At 39.3% G+C, this 14,211-nt stretch overlaps 1 protein-coding gene across 3 annotated transcripts in view; it reads right to left on the bottom strand.

Annotated features, from left to right (window-relative positions):
* Positions 1–844: 844 nt before the first annotated feature.
* lmo1 (LIM domain only 1) overlaps positions 845–14,211 on the bottom strand; it is a 55,068-nt gene continuing 41,701 nt past the window's right edge. For all 3 annotated transcript variants that reach the window (XM_072592340.1, XM_072592338.1, XM_072592339.1), the window contains exons 3-5: positions 9,322–9,535; positions 3,639–3,764; positions 845–1,263 (exon numbers count right to left, since the gene is read on the bottom strand). In XM_072592340.1, the coding sequence (XP_072448441.1) occupies positions 1,158–1,263; positions 3,639–3,764; positions 9,322–9,535 (446 nt within the window). In that variant the 3' untranslated portion in view covers positions 845–1,157. The remainder of the gene's footprint in view (positions 1,264–3,638; positions 3,765–9,321; positions 9,536–14,211) is intronic.

The following is a 14,211-nucleotide window of genomic DNA, read 5'->3' as shown; positions in this document are numbered from 1 at the left end:
TCCAGTTAGATTTCGGCTTTTCTTGCCATCACGTTTTTGAATCATCACCTTTTTAGCATTAAGGATGCAGGAAATGCATTCAGGCAAATCAGTATCTTTTCCTCAAGGTTAATGGGATTACATTCTTGATTCTCACCTATCATGCAAAGAAGTACAATTGAATGAGTACACAGGCTAGCAGAAAGGTTCTTAAACTGAAATACCTGTAGTCAAGTTTGTCCAGCAGAAAACTCAAGGCCATTTGCTGAGGGGCAGTGGCATATGTGTGGTGTCACACATTCTCGGAGTGCTGCACAGATTAAGTGGGACAATTATAAAATCACTGCCCTGCACATTCAACTATTGGATTAAAAATAGTTTGGGGTATCCAGCTTCACCTCATTTAAGAGTTTGATCATTCTGCCTTAAAACTTATAAAGCATGGGGGAAATAATCACTAAATATCTAGTTGACATTTGTGGTGTTGTTCCAAATTCAGGTCCTGACACCTTTGTGGAGATAAGAAGCCAAACATTGAGAACTTAGTTGCTTATATGAACAACTCTGCAGCCAAATTCAAGGTACCTGCAAACTCATTTGCAACTAAAGAAAACAAAACCTCAAAAACAATTGTACAAGTTGTGGCACTTCTGCAATCTTTACACCTTCAATTGTGAAGACTATAATTTGATCCAAGTATATAAAGTCAAGACAACAGATCAAGATCTTACAGAAATTTTGATTGAACTAACTTCACAAATCATTCAAGTGCAAATTTTCCAGGACTGATCAATTTTATGTGTATTGGTTCATTTCAGTATGATCATGGGCTGGAGTTTAAAAAAGTCAAATGTTCACAAGCAGGAACATTTAATTTCCTTTAATGCACACCAGTAATAATAAAATTGCATTACATTTATGTAAAATAAATGTTCCAGTTTATATATACAGAAACACTGTACATACCCTCCCAGACCCAACATCACAAAACATACAGGCAAAGCACTGCCCAGCTAAACAGCACAGCTGTGCATCTAAAATCTTAACTGCTCAGTGTTGGAGAAAGTTACTTTAATCCATTCCGGACTAATTGAAGTGTTGCAAGCAAGCTGACAAATGCTCTCCATTTTTCGTTAAGTGTTGAACATCCCACAACACTTTAGAAGGCCATGGGCAGATCACTGAACTTGTGATGAGAAACTTCCATTCATTGCCCCTTCCTCATAGTCCATTTGGCAGAGGATCATATTATTCTTCAGGAAAAATTTGTCACCCACACAAAACCTAAAGAAAAGATTACAAGCATGAGGGAGTTAGCACAGTTTTCATAGTGAGTGGTCACATGCCATTTTTCACAAGGTACACTGTACAAACTGGGCATCTGGCACAGATTCTCAAATGCTGTGCCTTACATCCACACAAAGCAAAGAGTAGAGTGTTTCTCCAGAATTCCTTTTTCAGCCAAATGTTCATTTATGCATAGAGGTATTTGTTGTGAAATAAACAACAAAAATACTACAGAGGCAGGCTCTTCAGCTCACCAAGCCAGTTTCAATTACTAATCCTTATTTAGGCCCACTTAGTGGCCAGACTTGGTTTCTATCCCTCTGTTCATGTGTACATCAAGATTTGCCTTAAACATTGTGGAGGTGATGGAAGGAGGCAAGTTGGCAGAGTACATTCCAGGCACCCACCAACCTCTGATAAATATACCCCCTCCACTCTCCCCTGAATTCTCCCCCTCACCTTGAACCTGTACCCTCTTGTAATAAGCTTTTCCCCTCCTGGGAAAAAGCAACTGTCCACCCAGTGCCTCAAAACTGGGGTGACTTGTCAGGTCACCCTTCAGCCGTCTTTCCAATGATAAGTTTGTCCAACCTCCTCTCAACGCCAACCCTGCAGACTAGGCACTATCCTAGTAAACCTTCTCTGCACACATTCTCCAAAGCTTCCATGTCCTTCTGGTAATGTGGTGATGAACACTGCATGCAATATTCCAAGCGTGGCTGAAGTTTTATACAGCTGTGACACAACTTGCCAAATTTTATATTCAATGCCCTGGCTGGTTGAAGGCAAGCATACAGTATGCCTTTTTTACCTTCTCCACCTATATTACTACTTTCCAGGATGTGTGAACCTGTACACTCAGATCTTTGTCAATGCTCCAAGAATTCATTTACTGTATAATTCACATTGGAATTTGATCTTCCAAAATGCGTCACCTCGTATTTGTCATGATTAATCTCTGCCTTTTCTCTGCCCAAATCTGTAATCTATCCCATTTTATCCTTTAATAATTCATTACCTACAACTGCAATTTTGGGGTCATTTGAAGTACTAAATTAGACTTACACTTTACTCCATTTATATTACCACAAAAAAAAAAGGCCCCACCACTGATCCCTGCAGACGACGGATATCCATTCTGGAAAGCATTCTTCCACCAGTGACTAAGCCAGTTCTATATTCATCTAGCCATCACATGCCAGATTCCACAACACACTGCATTTTATATCAGCCTGCTATGGAGGTACCTTATCAAATGCCTCAAGTCCATATAGACATCCACTGCCCTTCCCTCAATCATTTCATCACAAGAAAGTTGGAGATATGCCCTTCCCACAAACCCATGCTGCCTACCAGAGCACATTAGTGCTTATAACATTGATTTGGATTAAATCCAGGAAGGATTTCAAATCCCATTTTGATCATTTGAATTGGATATCAATTTAGCCTAGAGTTTTAGGAAGGATAATAGTTTTGACTCCAAAAAAATGCCCCAACTGATTCATGTCAAGAGGAAATTCACTATTCTCAATTGTTCCAGTCTGCAATTTCAGGTCCCATTTCAACAGTTCACCTTTAACTGTTCTAAAAAATGGGATCAAATGTGTTCAGCTTAGTTGCACCAATATCCCCATTGACTCAAAGCAGACCACCAGTTCCACCACTTAATGGATAACATGCAACTTGTGCAATACCCATAGCCTGCAAGTACAGTTCAATTTCTCAGAGTGCGTACTTCATTATGGTTATTATAGTTGCCATACTAGTGGCTCAATCAGCAACAGCCAGCTATTTTTTACTCAAATGGTTACTGCTTTAACTGAACCAAGGATGCGCTCCTTCCAGTCACAGTAACTTTCATTTCAGTTACATGTTAACCAATTGCCCACCCAGCCAACCCCAAGGGGAAGATCAGATGTCAATTTCCTGTTCAACTAACAGCAGTCATAATGAGAGCTTCCTTCCTGTATTAGTGCCAACAGGTTGGACAATAAGCAGATCTACAAACAAGGATGTATCTTTCTAAGCCAAAATAATCCTGTAAATATTTCTCAAAACAATGAATTTTTGGAAGAAATCTGAATTTAAAGGTATATTCAGCCTCCAAGGTGCCAGACAGCTTGGCCTTCCATTTCAAAACTCAATTAGCATACAAATAGTATTCCATACTTACCCAGCTTTAAAAATCATAGGATTACCTAAAAATATTCCTTCTTGGAATGTTAATTAAAACCACACACCAGACATGTGAAGCGAGGACTTCTGATGGGGGCAAGAGAAATCAGGAACTTATTCTTGAACTAATCCTAAAATCAATTTAACATTTTAGTCTTTGCTGGGTGCAACTTCGTTCTCCACCTTCCCAGGCTTACCTCTGATTACAGAGCTGACAGGCAAAACAGTCCAAGTGGTAGACATTTTCTCGGGCCCTCATCACCATCTCAAATGCAGGAATCAGTTTACTGCACGCTGCACAATTTCCCGTGGTACCAAAAAGCCTGGACAAAAAGATGATTTGTAAGTTCAGTACAAGCCATTCGATAAGTGCAGCACATAAAGCTTTGCCAGATCCATTTTACCTTAATAGCTTCTATTTTGTTTGCAATGCAAAATTCTGGGATTGGTTTGACAGATGATTTCATTTTATATACTTTCATATTCCACATCTCACTTTGAAATTACTGAAGTGGCTGAGGGTTTCTGGTCAGAGTGGCAACACATTCCCATTAAAATGGATTGTCACAGGTTCAAGCCCACTTGAGACTTGCACAGAATCTGGCCAACAATGCAAGCGCAGAACTAAAAGGGATGCAATTTGATGTTAAACTACAGTAGCCAGGTTTGTTCAGCTAGGCATGGACGGTGCCAGATCAAACGTGTGAAAGTGGTCTTCAGACCCCACCTAACAAAATTTCAACTACTTGTCTTTTTGAATCGTCTCAAATAGTAAGTTGTCTGCTGCATTCATCTTCAAAATGGAAAGCAACTATAATTGAAATGAAACCAGCAAAAGGCACTTAAACATTTAGATGGAACTCGAATGGAGAATTTGACTACAGCATATTGCCCATCACATTAAGAGGTATGCGTAGGTTTGTTAAATACCTCTTTAATAGCAGGCATGTTTACACTGCCTGACTCATTGCTTTAACTTCCATCCTGTCTCTTTACAATTACATAACACTTTACACAATTTGTCTTGTAACTAGGATCAGATAATATTATATACCAGTTTCAAAGCTGAATGTAAACTACATAGACAAGCTGTACACTGTTCTATCGCATGGCAAGCTGCAATAAAAACCAGTTAATTTGAATTTATGTAATTATGTACAAAGCAGCTCAACACCCTTTGTTAATTCACCAATTTAGTAATGCTTTTTGAAATCTGGAGTCAAGGGGTTGATTCAGATTTATTGGCAGTTTTCAAAAAAAAAGTTGCTCTACAACAGCCTACTTTTGAAAGCTTGATCAAAGTAAATCCCAAGTTCAACCAATAAAAAAAGTTCTGTCCAAGCAAATGAGTATTCAGAAAAGCACTGTCAAACTGTTTTGGGTCTCAGAAGCCATTTTCAAATTAGCATTTGCCACGTTCCTTCCTGCCCCCACCCTTTGTCTGAACCTCCACTTTCCTCTCACCTTTTCTCAGGTGAATTTAAGTATACACTTCAAAACAAAATTAATGACAAAATTCACATTTCCTTTCTCCCATCCTTTACATAATTTCAAATAAACCAGACTTTCAGCTTCAATATTGTACCTGCTGTGCAATTTCTTTATTTCAGATTGGAAGTTGAAGCTGAGTCAAATGACAATTCTGGGGGCGGCACAGTGGTTAGCACTGCTGCCTCACAGCGCCAGAGACCCAGTTTCAATTCCCGCCTCAGGCGACTGTGTGGAGTTTGCACGTTCTCCCCGTGTCTGCATGGGTTTCCTCCAAGTGCTCCGGTTTCCTCCCACAGTCTAAAGATGTACAGGTCAGGTGAATTGGCCATGCTAAATTGCCCATAGTGTTAGGTAAGGGGTAAATGTAGGGGTATGGGTGGGTTTCACTTCGGCAGGGCGGCGTGGACTTGTTGGGCCGAAGGGCCTGTTTCCACACTAATGTAAATCTAATATTATTTTCTGCCCACTGATCTGCCTAGAGCCTTTTACAACTTTCTTCCCGTTCCCTACCCATACCATTTCATATAAAACCACAAATTGATTCCACGTCAAAATGTTTTCAATTGTCTTAAACCTACATAATCCATTTCCATTCCATAAATATCAAAATTAATTAATCACTACACGTATCCATTTTTGCCGATGTTAAAACCTTGGCAGGGGCACAAAGTTCTGAATATGAGTGGAAGATGCAGCATCAGGAAAAGGTTTCCTTTTATCTATGTTTGATCTAGTGTCATGAGACTTCATAGGGTCTGGAAGCAATGTTGAATACTGCAGAACAACTCCCTACCAAGTGTATACCCTTTGCCACCACTCCTGCTGAGTATCCTGCCAGTGGGACAAGGCATTAGGATGGTGGTGGTGCTGTCTTGGACATGGTCATAGTCACACTGAGCAGTTAGACCAAATCTGGAGATAGTTTATCCAATTGTGGCACCAGCTCCCAGATAGTGAGAGTAACTCCAGTGGGTCAATAGTTTGGGTGCAGTTTTTGCTGTTGAAGTTGGTGCCTGATTGTCTGTCCAGTTTGTTCTTTATGAAGGCTCTTTACTAGTTCATCCAATTGAAATAGTCTCAAGCCAGAGGGCAGAGTGACCATACAACTGAGTCCAGAGTCTCACATGGGCCAGACAGGGAATGATTTTCCTTTTTGGGAAGGAAGTGTTGAACTTTTAGTTCTAGACTTTTAATGGATTCAGTTGCAACGTGGTGTGGATACGAATTGGTAGATTTCTCATCTAGCAAGTGCTTTTTCACCTCAAAAAGGAGGGAGATTGAAAAGAAACTTGATTTGTATCAACTTGACTGAAGTTTCATGTCCATTTCCAAGTCTAATTCACAACGAAAGGAGATGTAAAAAAAAAGGTAAAGTAGCACTTGACTACACCCATTTTCCTTTCCATCTTAAAGGTCTGCAGATAGCTTGAAGGACCAGTCATCGAGCTCCTTTTTATTGAAGTCAGTATCTGGTGATGAATGTTAATGAGTGTTCAGATTTTTACACCCTACTCCCCTCTTGACGGGAGGAGAGGATATACAGGAAACAGTACATCAAATTCTGAAGAACACAATGTTCTAAGCCCACAAGTAATGTGGTTGGCTTTTCCAGTGAAGTCCCATTCAGACTTTTCTTTAACTGCTTTGGCAGTGGAGAGATCTGTTCATCTTAGAAACCACATGCTAACCTAGAAAGCAAGTTTAAAAAAAAAATCACAGGGACATTTGTGGAAATATCCTGTTAAACACTAAAAAGGAGGCACTACAATGTGACTAAAGTGGCTTTTGCTTTCAAGGCTAGCTGCTTTAGTGTTGGATGGATTTATAAAGACTTGTTTAGATTTCAGTTCATGTGCATCATCCACATGAAAATTTGAAAAATATAAAAATGTGGAATGTTAAATCGATTGGTCAAGTTTTCTACAAGCAAAATACTACTGCATTATGTAGAAACGCATGGGAAGTTACTGCACAGTTCCACCCAGATTTCAGTCCAAGGTTCACAGTCACACTGACATTTTCATCAACCATTAGCAAGTGTTATCCTCTTATTAAAAAGCTCAATGTCAAAGCAAATCAAAAACAGCCAAAGATAAACCAACTCAAGATGCAAGGATTTGAGAAACTGGATTAATGACAAGTCTACGAGCTAAATCAATTCCAGTAGTAGAGAAGGTGGAAAACCAGTGGAGTGGTTTGGAAACTTTCAGAAGGCTTTCAATAATAAGGTCAGAAATGAGCATGTCAAATCAAAACATGGATTGGTGGAAGCACACTGACATGGATGGGAAGTTGGCTGGCAAACAAGAAACAGCAGGAATAAAATGGGTCAGTCTTCCTTTTGCCAGTTTCCCCCCCCCCCCCATTCCTTAAGTGGCTAGTAGGGTATTGCAGGGATTAGATACCCAGTATTCACAATATCCATAATTTAAACAAATCTAAAAAAGGTAATATTGCCCCTGTGGAGGGATACAGAGATAGGATTCAAATAAGTTGAGTGCATGGGTAAATGCCTGGCAGATGAAGTAGGATGCGGATAAATGGTTATTTTGGCTATAGTTTTTGCTACTAAAGATAACCCACAAACCAGCAGCTCCTGATGCAATGATAGGAAAGCAGATTATTCTCCAAATGGCAATAAGTTAGGAAGGGGAAGTGCAATGAGATCTGTGTCTTTGCAAACTAGTCCCTGAAAATAGCAAGGTGGTGCAGATGGTATGTGGCCTTCATAGTGACAGAAGAGATGTCTTACAGCAATTGTATGGGGCCTTTGTGAGATTACACCTGGAGTAGTATACAGATTTGGTCTCAGAGGATGGCGGTTATGGCTATGGAGGGAATGCAACATATTGTTTACCAGATTAGTCCTGTCACCTCAGTTATCAATGTTAAGAGATTTGATCAGTTAGGACTTCGTTCACACTGAGGGGAATAGGGATAGAGATAATCTCAAATACATTAAATCATAACAGGACTGGACAGAATAAATGCAGGAAGGATATTCCTGATGACCAGGGAGTCAAACTGACTTTTTAAAAAAAAAGATAGAGTAGGCCATTTCAGACCAAGCACAAGATTAAACTGGTGCTGGAAAAGCACAGGTCAGGTAGCATCCAAGCAGAAAAATAAGAAAAAAAAACGTTTTGGGCAGGAGCATGCCTGAAATGTCATTTTTTCTGCTCCTGGATGCTGCCTGGCCTGCTGCGCTTTTCCAGCACCACGCTAATCTTGTCTCTGATCTCCACCACCTGCAGTCCTCACTTTCACCCATTTCAGACGAAAACAGAAATTTGAGTGGAGAATCTGCTGAATTCCAAAGCAAAGCTAAAACAGAATATTAAAAAAAAAGTGTTAGATATAGTCCTTTCAATTAAAGGATCAATGTGAACAGATACAGGGTACCAAGCTGAATCATCCATGACCATAATGACTGGCAGAGCCGATCAAAAAAGGGCTGAATGGCCTACTCCTGCTCCTATTGTTTCTAGGATCTCAGGATTTGGGAATCTAAGTGTAGTCACAGGGATATTCAAGCCATTTTACTGCCAAAAAACATACAAGGAAAGAGTTAAGAAATTAACACCAAAGTCTCCACAATTAGCCTTTAAACTAATCCTTCAGCCAAACAGGGTAGATAACAAGATATTGGAGAGGCTAGTAAATTTCAACAAATAACCTTCTAGCTCAGTTATTTAGACAAGTTCTTAAAATCTGTCAAGTTTCACAACCTGAACAAAAATTCTGCTCTGCCTGCTAGATGTCTTTCCTCTAGAAAGAATGGGATCATTAGTGGTTGAAGGGGGGGGTGGGTGGGAGGAGGAAAAAGGAAGAGATCCTTGCAATGGAAGGATCTCCTTTGAGACATGCCCAGAATTAACCACGATCCCCCAGATTTACCTTGATCAAGGCTTTAGAACAAAAAAAAGCATAATTTGATCTTCTAACATTCCAATAATTCTATTATATTTCGCAAAGCTATTACTGGAGTGTAGACGTGCATCATTTAAAATGATGGATAACTAGTCAAATCCGTATGCAGTCCTAGTTGCTACACTATGAAAAAGGAGCTACAAGATGACTTCAATCATGTTGCGAAGTATGGAGATTGCAAGCCATTTTGGCTTTGGGTTTTTATCAAATGAGGGTCAGGATTTCAACTCCTTTTAGTAGAGCATCATATTTTATCACAAAAACATTAGCCCTCATCTGCAAGACTGTCAAAAGTGCTGGATGACCATTTTAAGACTCAAACCTCTCATCTTAAAAGCACCCAATATTTGCGCAAAACGTTTCAAAAAGGTGGTCTCAATCTGCTTGAGTATATTTTATTAAGGGATATTCCATTATAGCCATGTCATCTTGCAAAGTTGATTTCCCCCTCCAATTTACCTTAAATAATCTCTACGACAGAGAATTAGGTTTGCTTTTGTATAGAGTGTTGATCCGACTTCTCCAAGACGGCAGTCACAACAGGCACATTTTAGACAGTCTTCATGCCAATATTTGTCCAATGCCTTGAGCAAGTAACGATCCTTGATCTTGCGATTGCAACCAGCACAACCTTTCTGCTTGCCTTTCGGTTGCACAGAAAGCATTGGTACACCTACAAAATTTAAAAAGCAAGCTTTTAGTCAGAAAGATTTGCATTTGAAACGCTTCGCTCCAAGTAGGGAAAGAAATGAGAGGAGTTAATCACAGTTTGAGTAAACCAAGTTAAAAATTTCTTACCCAGTGACAGACCTGAAGCATTCTGCTTACAAAGGTCACCAACAAGCAAGTCTTTTGTCGTTTTAGAATGCGATTAATAGATAACAAAACTGGTTATTTTTAATGACTATTATCCATGTGAAAATACTACATTCCACTACATGTTGCACATAGAAAATACAATAGCATGACCACAGAATCTCAACAGCATTTTGCTGTTCAAAAATGCTTTGTTTTTAAAAAAGTCAGGAAGAAATGCAGTCAACAATTCACAGAAAACAAAAACAGCATACCTTGATGACGAGGGTAAATCAGTTAGATTGAAGAATAAATAAGCCAGGATCACCCTCCAAATACTACTGTGGTTTTATATACACAAGGCAATAGAACTTAAAATTTTAAAATCAAGTCAAAGTTAGAATCTTAATACAGAACTCTTTCAGTAGTGCACCAAGTTGTCGATTCGGGCTGAGATTTCTGGAGACTCAAACCCACAACTAACTTGACAGAAAGCACGGAGCCGAAGTTATAAACCTAAGTTGCTGGCAACACTTCCCTTTCATCTTCATAATTTGAAGATGCAACAGCACTTTTGATCTCTGCCAAAAGTGTCAAGACCAGCTTCCACAAAATGCTGGAGGTAACTGCAACTTTGCGTGAAATTGGGAATAATGATCCTCGCGTGCAAAGCTTCATTTCCATCGTCTACATTCATACTATGATGTACAAATTAGGCTGATATTAATCCAGTAAAAACACATTACAAAAAAAAGGGTGAAAGTGAAATTGAGGAAGTTGCCTGTTAGAACCCAATAGGAGTGCAAGTTGAAAATATTTGGAACTTATGGGGGAAAACAAAGTTTACATTTCTTGCTAGGTAGAAAAATTGAAGAATGTCTCCAACTGTTCAGTTGCGGGTCCAGCCATGTCAAGAATACAGTATAGACATTTAACATTAGCTTTGCGCACCCAATTAAATATTGCTGCTTAAAATAAAATCCAGCTTTGCATTTCTGCTAAACATCTATTGTTACACATCATAATACATTCACTTTCAAATGGGTGGTTTGAAAGTAACTTATTTTAAATGCTGAATTTGGCAAGGAACTGTGCATTTGAGCTACCATTCCAACCATACAAACTACACTGAAAACAGGAACATAATGCAATTAGTTTTCTGATGTTCACTTATATCAATTAGGACAGATTTATCACTGTCCAAAAATTCAAAACATACTTCCTGTTCCCCTCAACACCCAAAGAACCTAAAGCTAAAAAAGCTTTCAACTAAAACAACTCCAGATTTAGATTGTTAGTCTTTTCTTGAAATTTTATGCAAGGAAATATTTTTAACCACATGTTCCCACCTGTTAGCAAATATTGTTTGACAATACATCGAACATGGCCTCCTTTTTGCCTGTTTTATTATTAGGATGGAAAATGCCTTGCATCTTTGAACGTGATCTTTTACCCAATACAGGAGAGACTTGCCTACCTCAACCTCTATTTTGGACAATTCACAAGTCCTATTTTATAGGAATCCAGTGTTACACTGGACTCTGATACCAACCACTCATTGTTTGGAAAAGGGGAAAAAAGTTCATTGCCAGCAATCCTTTGTACTCCAGGAGTAAGGAGGACAGTAAAGGCACTTAATATTCAGCAAAAAAGATCAGTGCTAAAAAGTAGGCCACTACAGAGCTTTTAGTACTGGTCATTTACAAAAAAGGTGGTTAGCTGCACAACAAGTTACTTGTAACTCTTGGGCCCCAGAGAGCACATTGGTCTATCAGATGTGCTAGACTGCCTGTTCCTCCACAGGAGGGGAGATATCAGATGGAGTGGAGCTAATGCAAATATTAACTTTCAGTACAGAATTGTTCTCGGCCTTGGGACATTTTTCAATGAGTAAAGAACCTACAACCATCTGGGGTAGAGAACACTAAGATTCTCAGCTATCATTCAAGACATCCTATTTCACTATAAAACATTAGCCCAAGTCCGCACCTGGTTTCAAATCTCTCCAGCCAGAGCAAACACCCAGTATGTATCCTGACTGTGGGTATAGTAACAGAGCATGCCCAAAAGAGCCATCTCAGGTGATGTTAGATTACATGAACTGGATCCAAAGTTTGTAGGGCTAAAAACAATGCCCATTTGGCACTTCAAGTCCACTAACATTACATTGTTTCAACTTTATCTTACTCCATGGAGTTCAAAGTCTAGTCTACTTTTAGCACAATTCCCTCAACCTAGAGGTCATTACAGAACCTTTTGAACTCCTAACATCTACCTTGCATAAAGAAAAAGCTGGATAAAACAATTTCAAATGTGATCTCACCAAGGGTCTTAAATGATTTGGTTACTTGGTGCATAGTATTGGCAGATTGTAATTTCAATGCCAACCATTTAGTGTAGAAATTAGTTACTTGAATAGCTGCTACAAAAAGACAAGGGAAATAAACATCCTTCAGAGTAAGCAATATAACCAGTTCAGTGGTCATTTAAACAATGAGAATGTACTAAGAAATTTAGGTATATAGGATGCAAGCACCATAGAATTGGAAAAAGAGTCTCATTTTAATGAGATGAGAAACCAGGAAACAGCCTCAGTCCAATAATGTCGTGAAAATTTAGAGAACTGGGTTATTTCAGGAAGCTTTGTACAAATATGAAAACTTTGCCTCCATCACACTTGTCAATTTATTTGATAAGGTTATCACCAAAGATTGGTGGCTGAAAGGCCTGATGTTTAGGCTGGATTCTGAATGGCTAAACAAAAATGCTTGGACTCCAGTCTGCCCAGGTATCTTGCATTTTCTGTACTCAAGCAAGCAGCCAATTACTTTTGACTTGATTGATTACAAAGTTGGAGTAAGTGGAGGATCAAAGAAAGAAGAGTGAGCTCATGACTTGCTATAAATAGGAAGCTAAAAAAAACACTAGCCCAACCTAAAAATGACCTGAAGTCTCCACTGATATCACAACAAATAAATATTCCTGAGCATTGTCTGAAGCCCTCCACCTCAGCACCTTGACATTCCACTTCAAAGTCAAAATTTTGATAGTAAAATAGGTGTTCTCCCCTCAACCTGATTGGACAAGTTAGTGAATTACTTGGTATATCTTTACAGAAAATTAAAGACTTTCCATTTGTCAAAAAGCTAGACAGTTTTGTACACAAAATATTGTCAAGGCCACATTTGGCATCTGACTTTAGCCCCCATAATGTACATTTTCTACATTTGTTCCCAAAAGACAGGTGGCTTAAGTCCAGTTCCAAATAGAGTAGGGCAGTGATTTGTTTTGACAACTCATTTTAACTGAGTTTTGAAATTGAGAATAGTGCAGATGGAATGAGCAACTAAAACGGATCTACAGCTCATGTTTGTTATTTCTTGATCCTTGCATGGGATCAGTCCATACCCCTTACCTACATTTGAAAATAATCCAGTTGAGCAATTTTCAAAACTGCAATTGGAGGTCTAAAGCATTGGTGTCCTTCAGCCCACTGCCAAACAACTATTCAAAAATCACTTCAGCACTTGCAAGTGCACATCCAAGTATAGTACTTGAATGCTACATGGGTTTCTGCTTCTCCTCTGCTGCCCCCTCCTGATTTCCCTCTTAGAGTATAAAGGCAGTGGGAGTATACTTAAGGATTCACTCAATCTATCCTGTCTATACCTTATATATGCTTTTTTTTTAAAAACCAAACCCTCAACTTCTTTAGTCATCCAGCATTCCCTATGCCTACCAGCCTTTCCTTTCACTAACAGGAATATAGTTTCTCTGGATTCTTGTTATCTCATTCCTGAAGGCTTCCCATTTTCCAGCCGTCCCTTTACTTGTGAACATCTGCCCCCAATCAGCTTTTGGAAGTTCTTACCTAATACCGTCAAAATTGGCCTTTCTCCAATTTAGAACTTCAACTTTTAGACCTGGTCTATCCTTTTCCATCACTATTTTAGAATGAATAGAATTATGGTCGCTGGCCCCCACTGACACCTCAGTCACCTGCCCTGCCGTATTTCCCAAGTGCAGGTCAAGTTTTGCACCTTCTCTAGTAGGTACATACACATACCGAATCAGAAAATTGTCTTGTAAACACAAATTCCTCTCCATCTAAACCTTTAACACTATGGCAGTCCCAGATGATGTTTGGAAAGTTAAAATACCCTACCATAACTACATTATTCTTACAGAAAGCTGAGATCTCCTTACAAGTTTGTTTCTCAATTTCCCTCTGACTATTAGGGGGTCTATAATACAATCCCAATAAAGGTGATCATCCCTTTCTTGTTTCTCAGTTCCACCCAAATAACTTCCCTGAATGTAATGTATTTCCAGGAATATCCTCCCTCAGCACCACTGTAATGTTACCCCTTATAAAAAAGCCACTCCCCCTCCTCACTGGCCTCCCTTTCTATCCTTCCTGAAGCATTTGTATCCCAGAACATTAAGCTGCCAATCCTGCCCATCCCTGAGCCATGTTTCCGTAATTGCTATGATATCCCAGGCCCATGTTCCTACCCATGCCCTGAGTTCATCTGCCTTGCCTGTTAGGTCCTT

Source organism: Chiloscyllium punctatum, chromosome 22 (assembly GCF_047496795.1).
Source record: "Chiloscyllium punctatum isolate Juve2018m chromosome 22, sChiPun1.3, whole genome shotgun sequence".
NCBI classification, from domain to species: Eukaryota; Metazoa; Chordata; class Chondrichthyes; order Orectolobiformes; family Hemiscylliidae; genus Chiloscyllium; species Chiloscyllium punctatum.
The sequence above is the reverse complement of the archived record's forward strand: the minus strand, read 5'-3'. Positions and strand labels throughout refer to the sequence as shown.